The sequence below is a fragment of the Lynx rufus genome, unplaced genomic scaffold (genome assembly GCF_022079265.1).
Source record: "Lynx rufus isolate CCGP_SWC_20201006 ecotype Redwood Valley unplaced genomic scaffold, mLynRuf1.p SCAF_18, whole genome shotgun sequence".
In the NCBI taxonomy this organism is placed as follows: domain Eukaryota; kingdom Metazoa; phylum Chordata; class Mammalia; order Carnivora; family Felidae; genus Lynx; species Lynx rufus.
Genome location: NW_025814832.1, coordinates 35,757,962 through 35,776,148, shown reverse-complemented (window position 1 = coordinate 35,776,148; position 18,187 = coordinate 35,757,962). Strand labels below are relative to the sequence as shown.

The 18,187-nt window shown below is 49.6% G+C and overlaps 1 protein-coding gene across 2 annotated transcripts in view; it reads right to left on the bottom strand.

The window, feature by feature from the left end:
* Positions 1-18,187, bottom strand: part of RGS9 (regulator of G protein signaling 9) — a 69,264-nt gene that overhangs the window by 16,446 nt on the left and 34,631 nt on the right. For both annotated transcript variants that reach the window (XM_047080941.1, XM_047080942.1), the window contains exons 10-14: positions 10,495-10,524; positions 9,701-9,762; positions 7,629-7,742; positions 5,209-5,324; positions 1,123-1,210 (exon numbers count right to left, since the gene is read on the bottom strand). In XM_047080941.1, coding sequence (XP_046936897.1) covers positions 1,123-1,210; positions 5,209-5,324; positions 7,629-7,742; positions 9,701-9,762; positions 10,495-10,524 — 410 coding nt within the window. The remainder of the gene's footprint in view (positions 1-1,122; positions 1,211-5,208; positions 5,325-7,628; positions 7,743-9,700; positions 9,763-10,494; positions 10,525-18,187) is intronic.

Here is an 18,187-nt window from a genome sequence, read left to right as displayed (position 1 = left end):
ACAGGACCTTCCTGGAACCACAATCCCTCCGTCACCCCTGTCTCTCTCGGTGCACAGTCCTTGCGTGGGAGGAGGTGGACACGTTGTTGAGAAAGTGCAGAAGCCTCCAAGCGTGAGGCCCAAGACCTCCAGCTCTTGCCTTCAGTGTTATTGGTGCCTTTCCCAAAGTTGCAGTGGTCCACTCTGAGTCCGCTGGAGGGACACCAGAGGTTGAGATGGACGAGTGCACAGAGGGGAGGGGCCACCTGGCCTGCTGCCCCAAGCTCAGCGCCACAGTCCGCTGGCTGCCGGGGACTGGTCCCAGCCCAGCACGGCAGCAGGGCTTTGACAACCATGGCTACACATGTGAGTACGACCCGAACGTGCTGGGCACTCAGAGCCCAAGACTGGTGTCCCCTACGTCCAGTGCTCGGGGGAGGGAGGGTGCAGATCTCAACCGCTCGGCACCCAGCAGCACCGGCTGTCTCTCTCTCTCTCTCTCTCTACCGGGCCATGAGAGGGAGGCCTGGCCCTCTGAGGCCCTCTGAACTGGAACCCCTGCTTCCTGGGTAACACAGAGGGTGGCTTAGGGGAAAGGCAGGGCTGGAGCAGAACAGACTCACTGCTAGAACGAGCAAGTGGGACCTACAGCCATTAGGTGCAAGATTAGAGATGTACGCACATTTGTACGCCCAAGCGGGGTGCACGGTCCCAGAGGCTTGGGGGATCTCCCTCTCTTCGTGGTCCTGACTTCTGCAAGATGACTGGGGAGAGGAAGTTTTCCTACACCACCTGTTGTCTCTCTCCTCTCAAACACGCACGCGCGCACACCCCTCTCGGGACATCTAAGCGGGGGTTTGGTCAAAGACAAAGCACTTTGCACTATAACTCGGGGCAGCCTGCTTTAACTCCTGAGCACATCCCCCTTGGTGCAGGGCGGTGACATCATGCGCCTTCCCAGACTTTCTTCCGAGGGAGCCCCAAGCCTTAGCGAGGACATAGCTATCCATAGCACGGCAGGTGCAGTGACTAAGGCCCACACCAGGAATGCGGTCCCTCCCATTCGATCTCAACCTCAAACGCAAGGGGGTGGCCAGCAGAGGCCCCCCGGGCAGCTCTCCCAACAATCTGGCTGGTCCTCACTTGTAAATCTCCTCCGCTTTCTCCTTGACCTTGGACTGATCTCCGTACTTCAGATCTTCACAGGCTTCCCAGAATCCCAGATTCTCCCCTGCACGAGGAGGAGGGGTCCACGCAGATGAAAGCCAAGCAGGAACGAAGGCGGGCGAAGAAAAGAAGAAAGAAAGGAGACGGGTCAGCTGGGGTGGATTCGGTCCCCAGCCCAGTGAACACCTTCCTTCCCTCTGCAGAACAAACCAGGGCACCCTGTGAGGCTAGACAAAGATAGGACTGTCCCAGGCTTGCCTGTCTGGAATTTAGCTGTAGCAAATATTGCTCGAGCAAGTCGGCATCTGATTAGGCTTGTGAACATCTACTGCTACACGACAGGCTTTCTCCATAAAGGTCCCCGTTTGCTTTGCTCATGTTCAGTGACTGCACGTGACTTCTGCCTCCTTGGCGTGTATAGCTCCGCCCCCCCCCCTTTGATAGCCCCTCCAGCCAAAGGTGCTTCCAGAGAGGCTACACAGGCAGCGAAGCCGACAGACTCACTCTCAGGGAAGGCCTGGCCAGCGGGGGACATAACAGAGGGTCGCCCGAGCCAGACAGACTCCAGAAGGAAAAGCCAGTCTCCTCCCGAGCCTTCCCTTCCTTTCAACGTAAAACTCTCTAATCCGTCTCCACGGCACCCACAAGGAAGGTGAATACTCTGGCGCCATCGTCCCAGGTGGTCATTTTTGCCTGAGAAAATAAAGATGATCACACCAGGGGGACAGCAAGTGCCTGTGTGTGTGCACGCGCGCGCACGTGCTTGTAAATCACAGCACACCGTGGTGTGGGGAAATAGACAAGAACTCCCCCTCGTCTCCTTTCACAGCATTTTCTGGAAAGCTCCCAGGTGCTTCGGAATGGAAAAAGCCGCACAATCCTAAGCTAGTTGACATCTGTCCCATAACCCTATACAGGTCCCTCCTCTTCGGCATGAACTTCAGGGTGTTCTGAGGACTGAGATCACAGGCACGAATAAACAGGCCAGCGATGCTTTTAAGGGACAGCCGTCAGTTTCACATCGGGTGCAACGCAGACCACCTCACCCAGGGCACAAGATAGCTGATTGCTTTAGGTTAAATGAGCAGTTACTCACAACAGCCAAAGGTGCGAAACAAAAATGTCCACCAGCAGGTGAATAGATACCCAGAACGTGGTCTATACCTACAATGGGATATGATTCCACCTTCAGCCTCTTTTGTTTAATGTTTATTGAGTTTTGAGAGAGAGTGTGTGAATGGGAGATGGACGGAGAGAGAGGGAAACAGAGGAGCTGAAGTGAGCTCTGCCCTGAAAGCAGCGAGCCCCACGTGGGGCTCAGACCCACCAACCTGAGATCATGACCTGAGCTGAAGTCAGATGCTCAACTGACTGAGCCACCCAGGTGCCTGATTCAGCCTTCACAAGGAATAAAATTCTAACATGGGCTACAACAGGGATGCACCTTGAAATAAGCCAATTCAAATGGACAAAAAAAAACATATGATTCTACTTATACGAGGTACCTAAAACAGTCACATTCACAGAGACAGAAAGGAAAATGGCGGTCGCTGGGAGCTGGGGGAAGGGAGACTGGCGAGTTAGTGTTTAACGGGGACAGAGTTTCCGTTGGGGAAGATAAAAAAAGTTCTGGAGTCGGATGGTGGAGACGGTGGAACGGCAGCGTTGGAGATACTGAACCAAACTGTACCTGTAAAGATGGTTAAAATGATACATTTCATGTCATGAATATTTTACGGCCATAAAACACTAAACGAGCACACGAAAATGTGTACATGAATGTGCAGAGCAGCATTATTCGCGATAGCCAAAAAGTCTTAACCACCCCAAGGGCCACCAAATGATGAGCGGATAGACAAAATGCGGTATATCCACACCGTGGAGTATTATTTGGTCATGAAAAGAACTGAACCACTGCCCAACGCCATAGCAGAGATGAACCCTGAAAACGCTTTGCTGCGTGAAAGACAAAAAGCCACACAGTGTATAATTCCATTTATAGGAAATGTCCAGAACAGGCAGACCCATGAAGATAGAAAATAAATGAGTGGTCGCCTAGGACTGGGGGAGGGGGGCGGGGGTGGAGGAGAAAGTAGTGGGGGGCAGAGGAGGAGAGAGGAATAGGGCTTGACTTTTAATGAGTAAGGGGTTTGTTTTGGAGGTGGCGAAAACGTTCTGTAATTCTATAGTGTTGATGGTTGTGCGACTTTGTGAATGTACTAAAAATCACTGCTTTGTACACTTTGAAAGGATTATGGCATGTGAATTACACGGTCTGTGTATTTATGGTATGTGAAGTCTATCTCAATTTTTTTTTAATTTTAATTAAATAAGAAAACCAATGATTCATCTTCCCTCTTTATATCTGAAGCCTTGGGAATCTCATGAGGAATCACCGAAGTTTGTGTTGTTTTTTTTTTTTTACATTTCTTTAGTTTGCGGGGTGGGGGGGTAGAGAGAGCCCTACGGGGGTCGAACCCACGAGCTGTGAGAGTGATATATGACCTGATCTGAAATCAGGAGGGATGCTTCACTGACTGAGCCACCCACGTACCCCATCAGAATTAACAGGGAAGTCTTTTCAACGTGATCTCACTGTCACCAAGTAATGGACGGGATCGGCCCGGGGGTGTGGTTTGTCGTTTTGCCACTAGATGGCAGCCTATCCTCTTATTCTCCGGTTGCTCCAGGGGCCCCAGCTAAAGGCACTTGCCTTTCCCATCATCTGTTCTGGGTTTTACCGTTATCATGGCAATTAGGCTTGATTAGAGAGGATTGTCAGGGATCCACATTATAATGTGATGCGCTGCATCAGGCGGTCAAAGAGGCTAATGGCCTGTCCCCTGGGATTAGTTCAGGAGCAACCCCCTGGACAAATGGGTCCTGGGAGCCAGCAGCTGAGAAGCGAGGTTCAAATGGGATGCTTTGCAGGGCTGGGGGGATTCAGTAAGCAGATGACGAATCCCATAAAAGCACACATCTCAGCCAACGCTGGTGAAGCCAATTGAATGTTTGGCCCGATGAAACCGGTTTTAATCTGGCCTTTCGTTTTCCCAGGTGTTTCTCGGGGCAGTGTGTTTGAAAAAGTCACCAGTGCCTCCCTACTACCATGCGGGGACTCCCAGAGTGTGTGTCTCTGAGACACCAGGAGTAGAAAACGGGGCCCCGCCCGTCCCACTAAAATCGGCACACTCCCGGGGCACCTGGGTGGCTTGGTCGGTTAAGCGTCCGACTTCGGCTCAGGTCATGATCTCACGGTCTGTGAGTTCGAGCCCCGCATCGGGCTCTGTGCTGACCGCTCAGAGCCTGGAGCCTGTTTCAGATTCTGTATGTTCCTTTCTCTCTGCCCCTCCCCTGTTCATGCTCTGTCTCTCTGTCTCAAAAATAAATAAATGTTAAAAAAAATTAAAAAAAAAAAAAAGAAAAAAAAAATCGGCACACTCCCAAGGCCCTGAAGGAAGTAGGGCAGGAGCTGAGATGGTTCTAGAGCTCAGCCATGTATTAGAATAATCACCTGGAGAGTTTTCAGACCTGCAGAGAACCCACCCCAAACCCAAAACAAAACAAAAACAAAAACAAAAGGAGCCTCTGGAGAAGGCATCCGGGCAGATGTGTTTTTAAAATCTCCCCAGTTGAATCGAAAGCACAGCCCGGGCAGAGAAGCACTGAGCTGAAGGAAAGCAGGCTGCGGGACAAAAAGAGAAACTTTGTTTTTCCGCTTCCCTCCTGGCCAGGGCTTGGCGAGGGACTCTTGGCCTCTGACGGTAGAATCAGGGTGAGGAAGTGAGAGAGCGGGCCCTTGCACATGCGAGTAATGCTAAGGCGGACGGATTTCATTAGCAGATTCAACACCCCTCATCCCTACCCCCCACTATGGAGCCCCTTGGAAGGGATGGAAAGGACACGTCCAAGAAGAGCCTGTTGAAGAGCGCGCGGGCGCAGAGCTGTGAAGACACCTACCGAGAAAGCCTCGAAAGCCTTGCCAGACAGTTCTAACAGGTGTGTTGCTGAAAGTAAAAAATTGTAAAACAAAAAATGTGTGAACGAAATCAAAAGACCCACCACTGAATTCTTTCTTGAGAAAGTACTGGAAGCTCTGTCGGCCCTTGGGGTCTCGGATCAGTTCACTGAAGTTGAAAGCCCATCGCTCCACCCGCATCTTGGTTGGGATTTCCACCCTGCAAAGATGATGATCTGTAAACGCACCAGACACAATGCAAGACAGGGGCCGTGCCAGGGGGTGGCCCGGCTGGGGGAGAGGGGTTTTAGCCCCCCCCACTAAGTTCACGAGTCCCTCCGCCCAGGGCTCAACCCGATCCTCCCCCCTCAATCCCTGCACGAACGTACAATACAAGTGATCCCTCGCTAGGAAAATGCAGCCTCGGACAAGTCCCCTGGGGCTCTTATGGAGAGCGGGTGGCCCGGAGGCGAGAAGGACGCCCACATTCAACAGCCTTACAGTCCGGCAAAGGAACACGGATGCGCCCTCCAAGGCTTGTGGAGACTGGCCAGCAGAGGGCCGGTCAGGCTGCCACACCAGACCAGAGAGGAAGGATTTCCAGAGCAGCACTGGTGACGCGAGCTGTGGTCACTGCCACCCCTCCCCACGCCCCTTCACCACCGGCATCTGGTGGGAGGGAGTCTGTGGTTCCTCCTTTACCTGCCCTCAGGCCCCGAGCCCCAGGTAGACCCTGTGGTCACCGATGGGCCCTCTCCCAAAGCATCCTCCAACATGCAAGTCCCACGCCCCCTCCGTGTTTGGAAGGGTCTCCCAGCTCCCAGGTGGGACATCTGAGCGCAGCTGGCTGAGGCCTAACATTCCAGAAAATCAGGAAAAGAGTTGGCTTTTCTTCCCATTCCTTATGAAATTCTCCAGAACCCGGCACAGCCCCTTGGAAACAAAGGCTTCCAAGTCCACGACCCCGGCCCAAGAGTTCGCATTTCTAACCAGCTCCCTGCTCGTGTTGCAGCTGCCGGTCTCGGGACCACACTGGGAGCCACACTGCTCTAGACCAGTATCACGAATCCCGGCTGTTCATGAAAACGAGTGGGAGCTTTTCAAAACCACCGGTGAGGATACGAGGGTAGCCCCGGCCAATTAAGAGGCTGCGGGGGGTAAGGGCTGAACATTGGGCTTTGTTTACCTTTTGGTTGTCAAGCCTCCCAAGGTGATTTTAATACGGCTTTCTGATCTAGACCATTCAGAACAAGGCTTCCTGTTTTCAACGGGCACCATTGACGGGCGGAGCCTCCGGAAAACCACCCTACAAACTAAAGCCCCCAGAGTAGGAGGGAAGCCTCTCTGGAAGGTGGTTCTAGAGTCTTCGGGTCTGCGGTTGATATTGGTAAACAAGTCACCCCGAACTCCAGATGAGTGCCCCCCTTAACCCATTAGGCCCCCACAGCAGGGCCAGGAGGAGGAGGTGGAAGGATTTCCCAGCTATGTCTGCTTCCCTGGCTGGATCTGTGCTACCTGAATGTTCCTCATGCCTTACGTGGCAATGGCCTCGGTGGCGACCTAAACTGTGGTACGCACCTGATGCTGTCTATCTTCCCCATCACCCCACCTGCCTCATCCACTCCTTCAGCCCCTTCCTTCCTCCCCTCTTCCTCTACCTCTCCCTCTGACGTGACCGTTACACCTTCTCTTCTTCCTTCATTGGCCGATGCTCTCCTGCATTTCTGCCTTTGTCCCTCTGGCAAACAACAGGCTCACACAGGCACAATCAGCAGCGACAACTGCTCAAAACTCACTAACAGAGCCGCGGAGTGAGTGGTACGATTGCCAAGGCGGGTGCAGGGCCCCGCCCTCCAGGAACTTGTTCTCTAATTAGACGTCGAAAAGGCAAAGCCATAGAGATGGTCGTTTTCTTTTCAAAAACAGTATCTTGTTAATATAGAGTTACCATTTGACCCGGCCATTCTACTCCTAGGTACATACCCAAGAGAAATGAAAACATACGTCCACACAAAACCCTGTACGTGCGTGTTCACAGCATTACTCATAATAGCTGAAAGACCAAAATAACCCAATGTCCATCAACCGATGAATGGATAAAAAAGTGTGTCTTTCTATCATCCCTGGATGCATGATATTCATCCATAAATAAGGATGTATTATACACTATACAATACAGATAAAACCTGAAAGCATTATGCTCAGTAGAAAAAAAAGCTAATCACGCGAAAAGAGACCACATGTTATATGATTCCATTCACACGAAATGTCCAAAGTGGGCAACTGCGCTGAGACAGAAGATACTTTTGTGGTTGCCTAGGGCGGGAGGGGTGGGGGGGGGGAAGGGTTCTTATTTGGGTGATGAAAATGTTTTAAAATTAACTGTGGTGATGGTTGCACGACTCTAGGAATACAGTAGAAACCACCGAACTGCACGCTTTAATTGGGTGAATTGTATGGCATGTGAATTGTAACTCGAAAACCTATTTAAAAAAAAAAAAAAACCAATGTATCAAATACATACAATTTGGCATTCAAGTCCCAGAACTGGGTGTCATCTGTTATCCAAGGATTGCTAGGGAGGCAGCCTGACATGATGGCATCATTGGACAGAAATTGCTCGCTGTATTTGACGATCCTGAAAAGCAAACGGAAAAGGATTTCCTAGAAGTTCAACACCCAAGAGACAAAATCAATACTCAGGTTGATTGACCAGCCTGCCCTCCTTCCTCTTTATCGATTTAGTTACATACTTATTACCGTCTTCTTAGAAAAACGCTCTAATAGCCCTCGGAACGGCAGGTATTCGACGGGATCTGGTCCCGGCTCTACTTGGGAGATGAAACACTGTCTCCCCATCCAATCCCTTTGCAGTCTCTCTCCTGTACCTATTTCATTAAAATAAAGGCTCTTTATCTTTTATCGTGCGTTTTCAAAATTCAAAGCCGATGCCGTGTGCCCGTATTCGAACCAGCGTCTCGGCACCTGCTTGGAAGCATGAGGCAGCCATGGTCTCTCTGAGATTCTGCTGCCACGTCAGGTTCTACCCTTTATCAGGATAATGCATTCATCCTCCAAAACCTGTGGGCTCACTGAGGTGTGAAGCTTAATTTTGCAAATGTGAGCAAGAACTAATTCCTTCTATGTGAGTTAGACCTTCTTAGCCAGCACATTTCCCGGTGTTCGGGCAGTCTGGAAAAGCCTGCTGTGCCTCTACCCCTTAGGCGGGGAATCGTATCCACGGTGTACATGAGACACCTGCCGTGAAGTCTGCCCCCAGCCATGAGATTTTGATAGAACGGAATCCATGCCCTAGAGATACACCCGAGCATGAGGTGTAGAGTTCTGTGCAGAACTCGAGCCCCTTGCTTTCATTTCTCCCCAGACCCTCCTATTTCTCAGCAAGAGCCCTACCGTGGAGCCACTCAAGGGAAGAACAAAGAAAACTACGTCACAGGTCCAAACACAAATGACGTCATATAACGGTAACGAGGCACTAAAACAAATAAAAATTAGAAAGTGGGGGTAAAAGCATCCAACAGCCTTCGAGTCTCCTTCAATGTTCTTTCTGCTTGGTTTCATTAGATCGGGTCTCCGGAACATCGGAGGAGATGGTTTTTACTTTGTCATGAAACAGGGATGATCATTATAACCCAAGGTGAATGTCCACTGAGTATAGGGGTCCACTCCCATCTGTGGCGGAGCTGCAGTCAGAAGTCATTGGAAAATGTGGGTGAGGTCAGGGCACATTTTATCAGGCAGGTGGTATGTTTGCAAACTAGGGATTGGGGAAGGGGTAAAAAAGATATTCGAAGATTTTTCGAAGAGACTAACCCCTAACAGTACTGGAAGAAAGGCACTGGACAAAACACAACGCCTTCCATCTTGAATAGTACCGTTACTGAAATCTTACACGGCCAAAATAAATGATTAGTCACACTGTGCCCCCGCCCCCCAGAAGTAAGCCAAGTCCATTTTCATGTGTGCAGGAAAATCTTAGAGTTAGCAAGGTGGGCCTATAATGAATTCCACATCTTAAAAGGACAAGTGCTTATATTTGGGGGGCACTAAACCCTTTTGTGTCTCCCAAATAATATCCTATGAGGGACTGGATCAAGGTACCCTGAATGTTCAATAAATAAAATGTAAATTTCCAATTTATCATCACTGGATTTTAAATCAAAGATTAACAATGGACATTTGATAGTGCGTTGAATCAGTAAACATAACTCAAATATCTGTAATAAGTTCGAGTGAATAATGACAGGAACACAGGCCACTGAGGAGCCCCAAGGAACAGTTCATGAACTTTCAACTCTTCCCTCCTTCTCAATCCTCACTTTAGTGGATCCCAAGAAAGACGAGACTTGTATAAAAACGCCCATTCCTGATCTTGGCTAACCCAAGATGAGACCTGGACACTTACACAGACTGAGGAACCAGGAACTTAATCCTCAAGGGACTGGTTTTGTCCCTCAGAGTTCCTTAGGCTCTTATGTCAACCCATGACTGCTCAAGTTTGCCTGAAAGTGGAAAGTTCTCCTCTTGCCCACCTCTTGTTCAAACCTCAGCAAGACCAACTAATTAGGGACATACCCTCCAAGGGACACCGAAGACTTCACCGTGGACCTCATTAAGGCCTGTTGGTAATACATGATCTGAAAAAGACACAGTGGTTAGAAGACGTCCAACTTCCCCACCTTGAGTGTCACTAACACTGGCACTTCCGTGTGGCCTCCAGAACCAGGAGCCATTTATCTGTCGCAGCCCCCGATTCCATCCCCTCAAGCCACCCACCTTGGTACTAACAGGACACAGGCTCACAGTAGACAGGTGACCCCAAGCTCCAAACTAGAGGCCTCTGCAGCCCATCATGTATCAGTCCGGAAAAAGGCACCAATTGAAAAAGCAAAAAGTTCTAAGGAACATTAAATCGAGACATGGGGACAGATGCTTGGCTTTTCCCTCAGGTGCTCCTGGCTGACAGAGCAGGTCTAACCCCAACAGCCAACGCTTCCCAGGGCTCTGTCTTGTGCCCTGGTCATGAAATTTGCCAAAATGGGTAGTGTGCCTGTTCAGATTCTGAATGTCCCCCTAACTGTAGGAGCAGGGGCCGGGGTGGGGAGGCAGACACTGTGGCATTCACCCCCACGTCCCTCAGATCTGTGCCTTCTGAGGGTGTCTCATATCCCAAGCGTCAGCACCAATCCATGTAGATCTTACAAAAGAATCTTTGTCATTCCGTGCTGCCCATTAATTTGGAGACAACTGTTTGAACATTACACGTGGTTTTTCATTTCATTACTGAGGGCAGAACATAAAGCCAAAGTACATACAATTTGTGAGAGGATTTAAAAACCAAACTTCCCCGGGACTGGGAAACTAATTACCTCTTTTCTGACAGCAGTGATTGTTTGTTTCTGTAAAACAAAGAGGCAAAAACCATTAAACAGCTGCCAGTAAGTCATTATAGTTCAAACGCCCGTTTGAAAAATAAAAACCCTTGCCCATGAGAAAATTGTTTCACCTCTCCTTCCTTAAAAGATAGAATTTCACCATCACTGACACCTCCACCCTATTCTATACAACCACTGGAGAATTCATTCAACTAAGGCTTTGGTGAGGGAACAGGTATGATTTACTACCATAACTTTCTTTTTTAAGTCTATTTATTTTGAGGTGGGGTGGGGGCAGAGAGAGAGAGGGAGAGAGAGAGTCCCAAGCAGGCTCCACACTATCGGCACAAAAGCCCAACATGGGGCTCGAACCCACAAACTCTGAGATCATGACCTGAGCTAAAGTCAAGAGCCAGACACCCAACCGACTGAGCCATGCAGGTGCCCGATATACTACTATAACTTTACACCATTCTCCCAAAAGCCAAGATGAATTCAAGACTAAGTTCATGGATTCGACCCAATCTACCATAGTGCCTACAGGGCCATCTTAAATAGAATGCGATGCAAAGACAGTGAAGCAAGTATGCGGCTTGAATGTTTATTTCTTTTCTCACAAGAGACTGCTCTGAATGAATGGTGACCTCCATTCCTCAGGTATTCATAACAACTTGACCGATACAAATTGGAAAAGAAACAAGCCACACGGCCAAACATAAAGTACGTAACAAAAAAACCTGAGACCAGCATCCAAGGAAGGTGAGTCCCAGAGTTGAGCTGTAACGTAGAAGATCATGTCAGGTCCCATCCTCTCATTGAAGCTGCCAAGGCAAGCTCATGCCTGGGGTGAGCAGGGCATCCTCTCTCTCTGGATTTTTTGAGATGGAGCAGAGAAAGCCTGGCTCCCAAAAGGGACTCCGTGTATAGAGTCTTAGAAGCTCCTGGAAACTGTTACCATTCAGATCTGTCTCCTACTGAAATGCTCTACAATCTGACATGCTTCCTCAGTATCACTTTTCTGCTCGGTGCAACCCCTGGGAGCTGGGCACAGTTGATGATTCCAGTCTCAGTTTTTTGAGATTTGGTTGTGTCCAGGGGCTGCTTGGTGCTGACACCCATACTTTAAATTGATCATCTTAATTTCTTGCTGCTATCATCCAAGCAACTTAACACAACCAGATCTTCACTGGAAACAGAATCAGAAGTCCAAGGAGGACACTATTTCCACTAGCCAGTTAGCAAAATAAGTACTGGCCCATGAGCCCACTGACAAGGAATGAAGGAAGGTCTAATCTGGAATGTCACATCCTTGTCTCTCCTTTCTAATCCATGCTAGGTTCCATTCTGCTTCATTAGATTGCTTTCATGTAATGAGATTTCCCAGGACATCCTTTTTCCTGGGTGGGGGAGTAGGGATAGTTATCTCAGAAAATTAAAGGTAGGTCTCTCCGTTTTGGACTCACATGCACCCTGACTTCTTCCTTCATAGCACTTACCACAACTGTAATTAAATATTTGTTTGTGTGATTCTATTTCACATATGTATCACCCGCCAGGCACCATTAAGAGCAGGGGGACCATGTCTGCCTCTAACATAATTTCTGGTGCACGGTAGATGTTCACAAAAACATCAGACACGGATGCCTGGGTGGTTCAGTCTGTTGAACATCCAACTCTTGATCTTGGCTCAGGTCATGATCTCAGGGTTTGTGAGAATGAGCCCTGAGTTGGAATCTGCTGACGGCACAGGGCCTGCTTGGGATTCTCTCTCTCTCCCTCTCTCTCTCTGTCCCTCCCCTGAGTGAGTCTTTCTCTCTCTCCAAATAAATAAACTTAAAAAAAAAAACAATCAGAAAAATGATGGCTTCCATGTTCTTGGCGGCCCAGAAAAATGGAGATGTATTCTAAGCTTAAATTAGAATACAGTATTTTTCCACCTAACATGTTTGAGACACTCCCCAAATGGTCCCTATTTTGGTAACCACACCTATTATCTATTCCCATTGTCTCCTAACAGAAGGCATTGTTTTAGAAGACGCTCATTTCAGGTAGAAAAGGACCCTGGGGTCAGAGTGGCTTGGCATCCAAACATGATATAATCAGAATCTCTTGTTAGAAGTGTGCTAAAGTAGACTAAGAATAACAGCTACTGGTCTACCAACGCCCTGTGTTCAAAGGGGAAGCTGGATGTTTGCATAATAGCAACCAAGTAGCAATTCATGCAAGGCAATTTACATCTTCCTGATCCCTTACAAAGTTTAAGGGAGGGAGGTTCCATCATTCTGGGTTTCAGCTGAGGAAACCGAGGCTATGAGATGCTATAGGGCAACTTTCTCAATATCTCCTGGTCGGTAATTGGTTGAGCCGGGATTCAAACCTAGATCTTCCCTTTGCAAAGCTGAGGAGTGATCTTGGAGAACCAGAAAATAGCCTACTCTCTTCACCAGTTCCTTCTTTGCCTTCAAGCGACAGGTGCTACACAACGGAATGACTCTGGCCGGCCATTTAAGTTAAAACCAAACAAAAAGAGAGCTAAAGCCCCCATCACAAGATGAAACAGAAAGACAGGAAACACTCTTTAATCAACACTAATGACAGTAAAACCAACTCCCAGCTACAAGATAAATAAACTCTGGGGAGCTAACACACAGCACGGGGACTATAATTAACAATACTGTAGTCTATACTTCTACGATGCCAAAGAGAGTAGATCCTAAATGTTATCACCACACACTCAAAAAAACCATACTTATGTGAAGGCACGGAGGTATTAAGTAACCTCATGGGGGTCACAGTTTTGCAATTCATACCTATTTCTAAGCATCACATCGTACACCTTAAATTCATATACGTTATATGCCCACGAAAGCTCAAGGGGAGAAAACCACTAATGACGGTAAGGATCGCGATCATACGAGGCCTGTGTTCAACAGCCAGCGTCATAAACGGCCTCCTGCAAAGTGCCCCAGGCCCAAGGTCAAACTCCCTGCAAGCACGGGTCTCCTGAGCACACGGCAACAAAAACTCAATGAGCCAGATTCTCAGTCCGCCTGACGTTCTCCATTCTCCCGGCTCCCCGAGGAGCCGTCCCTGCAAGTCAATCCTTTTCACACACACTCTCGATCTGAGCCCATTTTCTCAGTCTTTGGTGTGTTAAAAATATTTCATATTTGAATTCACTTTATTTGGCTTTAATTACCCCATTAGGGCTCCTGCCTCGGTGGTTCAGTCTGCTGTTTGTTTTCTGCTTTCCAGGACTACCCTCTTCGAATAGCACAAAACCTGGGGCTTCTCCACCTCTACCTTGGGTTTCCCACATGGATTTTACTGGTTATTTCTAGCTTTAAAAATAGCTTTCCGGGGGCGCCTGGGTGGCAGTCGGTTAAGCATCTGACTTCAGCTCAGGTCACGATCTGGTGGTTCATGAGATCGAGCCCCCCGTTGGGCTTTGCACGGACCGTGCGGAGCGTGCTTGGGATTCTCTCTCCCTTTCTCTCTCTGCCGCTGTCCCACACTCTCTCTCTCTCTCAAAATAAGTAACAGCTTCCTCTTGACGGATATAAGAGTACCTCTGTCCTGTTAAGGGTCTGTCTACATTGGGATGGTACAGGAGAGGGTTCTGAACTTTTCTAACAGAGAGGGAGAGTTTGGGGAGAGGGGTAAGTCTTAGGAAATGGTATGGACTTTCAGATCAGGCCCAGGTCCAATTACAGGTTCTGTCACTTATTGGCCATATGACTTTGCATGAGTTATTCAGCACTTCAAAGCCTCTTTCCTCCCTTGTAAAAGGGGATTAAAAGGGGGGGGAGGGGATTAAATGAGATAATACACACAGGTGACTGGCATAGAGGAGAGGCTCAACATCCAGGGGCTCCTGACTGGGGTTCACACACTACTGACAGCAGGCATGGTATGGGGTTACCCCAATCACAAGGTAAAGGACCGGGTGCCCATCAATACCTGGGACATACTTATGCTAAAGAAGCTATCTGTTGTTTATCTGAAATTCAGATTCAGCTGAACACCCTGTATTTTTATTTGCTAAATCTCATAAACTGGTCAATATCATTATTACTTAGCCAAAGGCCATTTAAAAAAAAAAAAAAAAACATTAAAGGGGCACGGGGGTGGCTCAGTCGGTTAAGCGTCTGACTTCAGCTCAGGTCATGATCTCTCAGTCTGTCAGTTCGAGCCCTGCTCTGGGCTCAGTGCTGACAGCTCGGAGCCTGGAGCCTGCTTCAGATTCTGTGTGTCCCTCTCTCTCTGCCTCTCCCCCACTCACGCTCTGTCTCTCTCTCTCTCTCTCTCTCTCTCAAAAATAAATAAAACATTAAAAAATGTTTTTAACATTAAAATGAAATTATTAAAAATACACACACACACACACACACACACACACACACACACACATTTCTAAGCCATTCAAAGAAAACCACTTCCTGGCAACATAAGACATAAACATTTTTTTCTCCCTGTAATTCATGCACAAACCCCCTGCTTTCTCAACAGTTGGCCCTCCTGGTGGGAAGTCACTTCTTTATTCCTCATCCGAGTGACACATTTGCCTACAGGAAGATACTCTGCCTAAGGAATCTTCAAATGTTATGCATTCTTGGAATTCTAACTTGTTATTTTTCTCCTGTGGAGCTACCCAAATAGGGACACATCTATAGCCTGTTTATACAGCTCTGTGGCCGGCTTGCTGGCCTCAAAACCCGGGTTTTGGCTGCAGACAATTATCAGGCCATGCCCTGAAGAGACCCTGGGGCCGCTGCAGACGGGGAGGTGGAAAGGGAGGAGGAGGGGCCGGCAGGGACCCCGGGATTAGGCAGCCAGGCAGGAACACGCGAAGAAACAGAGGCCAGGGTCTGGCAAGCCACAGGGTGAAACACAAGATGGGGACAACCGTGAGGAACCGGGGAACACAGGCATTAAGAGCAGGGAGAGGGTCAAAAGTCAGCAACCAGGAAGTCTGGGGACTGACGCAGTTAATGCAGAGCAGACGAGACTAGAGATGGGAGGCGGCTACCGGCCAAGGAGACGAGAATCCCAGGTTGCCACCTGCCCTGCCTCGGACTTCCTGACCAGGCGCAGATTACACAATTTGCAGGGTCGGGTGCAAAATGCACACACGGGGCCCCTTGTCCAAAGAAAGCATGAAGAACTTTAAGGGCGCCTGGCCCACCGGGGGCTGTCCGCCAACATCAGCCACCGGAGCGGTCCCTTCCAGCCGGCGCCGGTCATGAGAAGAAAGTCGTTTGTCCCCAGTCGGTGGGAGCAAATGGGGGCTTTCTCTCACTGAGGGCTCCAGGCTGAGGGCTCTGAAGCGCAGAGTATTTAACCCTATGGAGCCACATTTCTGTCCTTCACCCCAAGACTGGTGTGCACGCCAGTGTGAACAGTGCCGTTCAGTGGCCTAGACAAGAGAGGCCTCCCCTTCCTACCGGTAGAAATAGAAGACGGTGTAAGGGTGGAAGAGGAAAGTGGCTAAGTACAGCCCCCGAAAACAGGGTCTAGGGTCTAGAGGACCCATAGATTAGTCCACTCACAGCATGGCAGCAGCTACCATAATGACAGCTACTGTCTGTGCAGTGACCTCTACGTGGCAGATACCATTCTAGACACTTCACGTAAGTGATCTCACGTGATCCTCCGAGGAAGGGGCTCTTGTTACCCCCATTTTATAGGTAAGGAAACTGAGGCTCTGAGTGGCTCAAAAGCTTATCTGAGATCACATGTCCAGGGAGAGGCAGGGCTGGGATTCACCCTGATGTCAAAGCTCTCTTCAGCACGGCGCACCGGTCCTCATCACGACATGACCATCGTCACCCTGTCGGGGTCAGGGGAGGAAGGGCCAGCCCCGGGCACACCACTGTTCACGGCCTGGCTACTGCCCGGCCGCCATGATGTCTCCTCACTGAAATAAAGGGAAGATGGGGGCCGAGTGTGCCACAAGGTATGGGAACCGAGAGAAGACACGCTCTCTGGGTGCAGCCCTTGGCCCACAGCCAGTTCCCCCCAGGGCTGGGCAGCCACACCAATCAGAGGCCACCAGCCTAAGGAGGTGGGGCACCCAGAGCCCTAGACACCTGCCAACCTAACAGTTTTCTTTCTTGTGCCTGATGCTGTTCATTTCTTTTGGGTTATTTGCCTCCACTTAAAGAAAACAGGTATCTTTTCTAGAATCCACTAACTCTCAGAAATGGCCTCTCTCTCTTCAAACCAGCAACGAGAGCTCTTCTCTGAAATGAGACACAAATCTGAAAGCCCGAGGCCTCATGGAGACACTTCACGTTCTTGTGACCCTCTCCCCTCAGGGCAGATCAGCCCAGAAAAACAGGGGACGTTCAGTTAGATGGTGGGAAGTGTCGCCAACAGATCCAACATGGCGCCAGCCTCCATTCCCCGCCACAGCCGGGCCTCACACACGCTGAGGCTGGCTGAGCAGGAGAGGCCCCGCTCGCATGAGAATTACGGTTTTTTATTCTTCTGAATATTCCAGAGCAGCCAGAGTGCAGACAGGACAAAGAGAGCTGGTGGGAGAGAGAGAGAGAGAGAGAGAGAAGATGAAGGAAAAACAAAGTGAAAGAGCCCCCGTGTCAAACATGCCCATGGTGAAGACAGCCCTCAGCCTCACACACCGTCTGGCTCTCTGACTCTGAGCTGAGAGTATTGCCAGCGTCTGGCTAGAAGTGGGTGGTGAATGCCACAAGGCAGGCTCTCCTCCTGGCCCGACCGCCCGTGAGCCGAAAGATGCTTCCTCAGCGAGGAGGGGTCTGACCAGGCTCCTTGAAGTTACCCCCAAGGAGCACAGAGGACAGAGGACCTCAGCTCCTCTGCTGTCCTCCCAGAGCTGGAATTAAAGGCCTCCCACATCACACACACACACACACACACACACACACACACACACACACACAGGTGAGCCAATTCCCAACAGCCCAGGGTCAGAGAACAGTGATGCACTTTCCACCCATGCCCTCCCCTCCTCCACACCACAGAGGTTTCTAGAACTGCCAGTTATCCACTTAAAAAAGAAAAAAAAAAGCACATCTTCCACCTCAGTTCAGTATTTTCCTTGATAATTCTGTTTCCATAGCAACCCAGCCTACTAGGCCTCAGCAATTATCTGTCGTCTGATGAGGGGAATGTGGAAAAAGCCGTGAAGGCTGACAGTGCCATATGTGTGTCAAAGGAAGGGTCACTTTAAGTTGTTGACCAAGGGACCTAGCAATGCTCCAGGGGACACCGCCCTCTGGGAACTCAATGCCCCCTCTCCATGTGGACCCCATCCCTAAACTCAAACCTCGGTCTCACGCACTGGTGGTCCCCACAGCCATCTTGAGTTCCAGGTCCCTTCTTCCTCCTTTCTGGCACATTCCCCCCACCTCCCAACTCAAGACTTTAGGCACCACCAAGGTTTACAGGTGACACACGAGGCTAAAATGACCCCTTGCTGCCCAAGGACATTAGAAGGAGAGCAATGAAACTGTCTAAGATGAGCTTAAGTGGGTTTCAGGCTGCATGGATCTCAACCGGGGCCATCTTGTCCCTCAGGGCACCCTGGACAATGTCTGAAGACACGTGTGACTATCAGGACTGGGAGTCTGGCAGGGAAACGCATGGAGTTACTGGCACCCAGGGATGCTACTCAACATCCTACAACACGTAGGCAATCCCTCAAGGA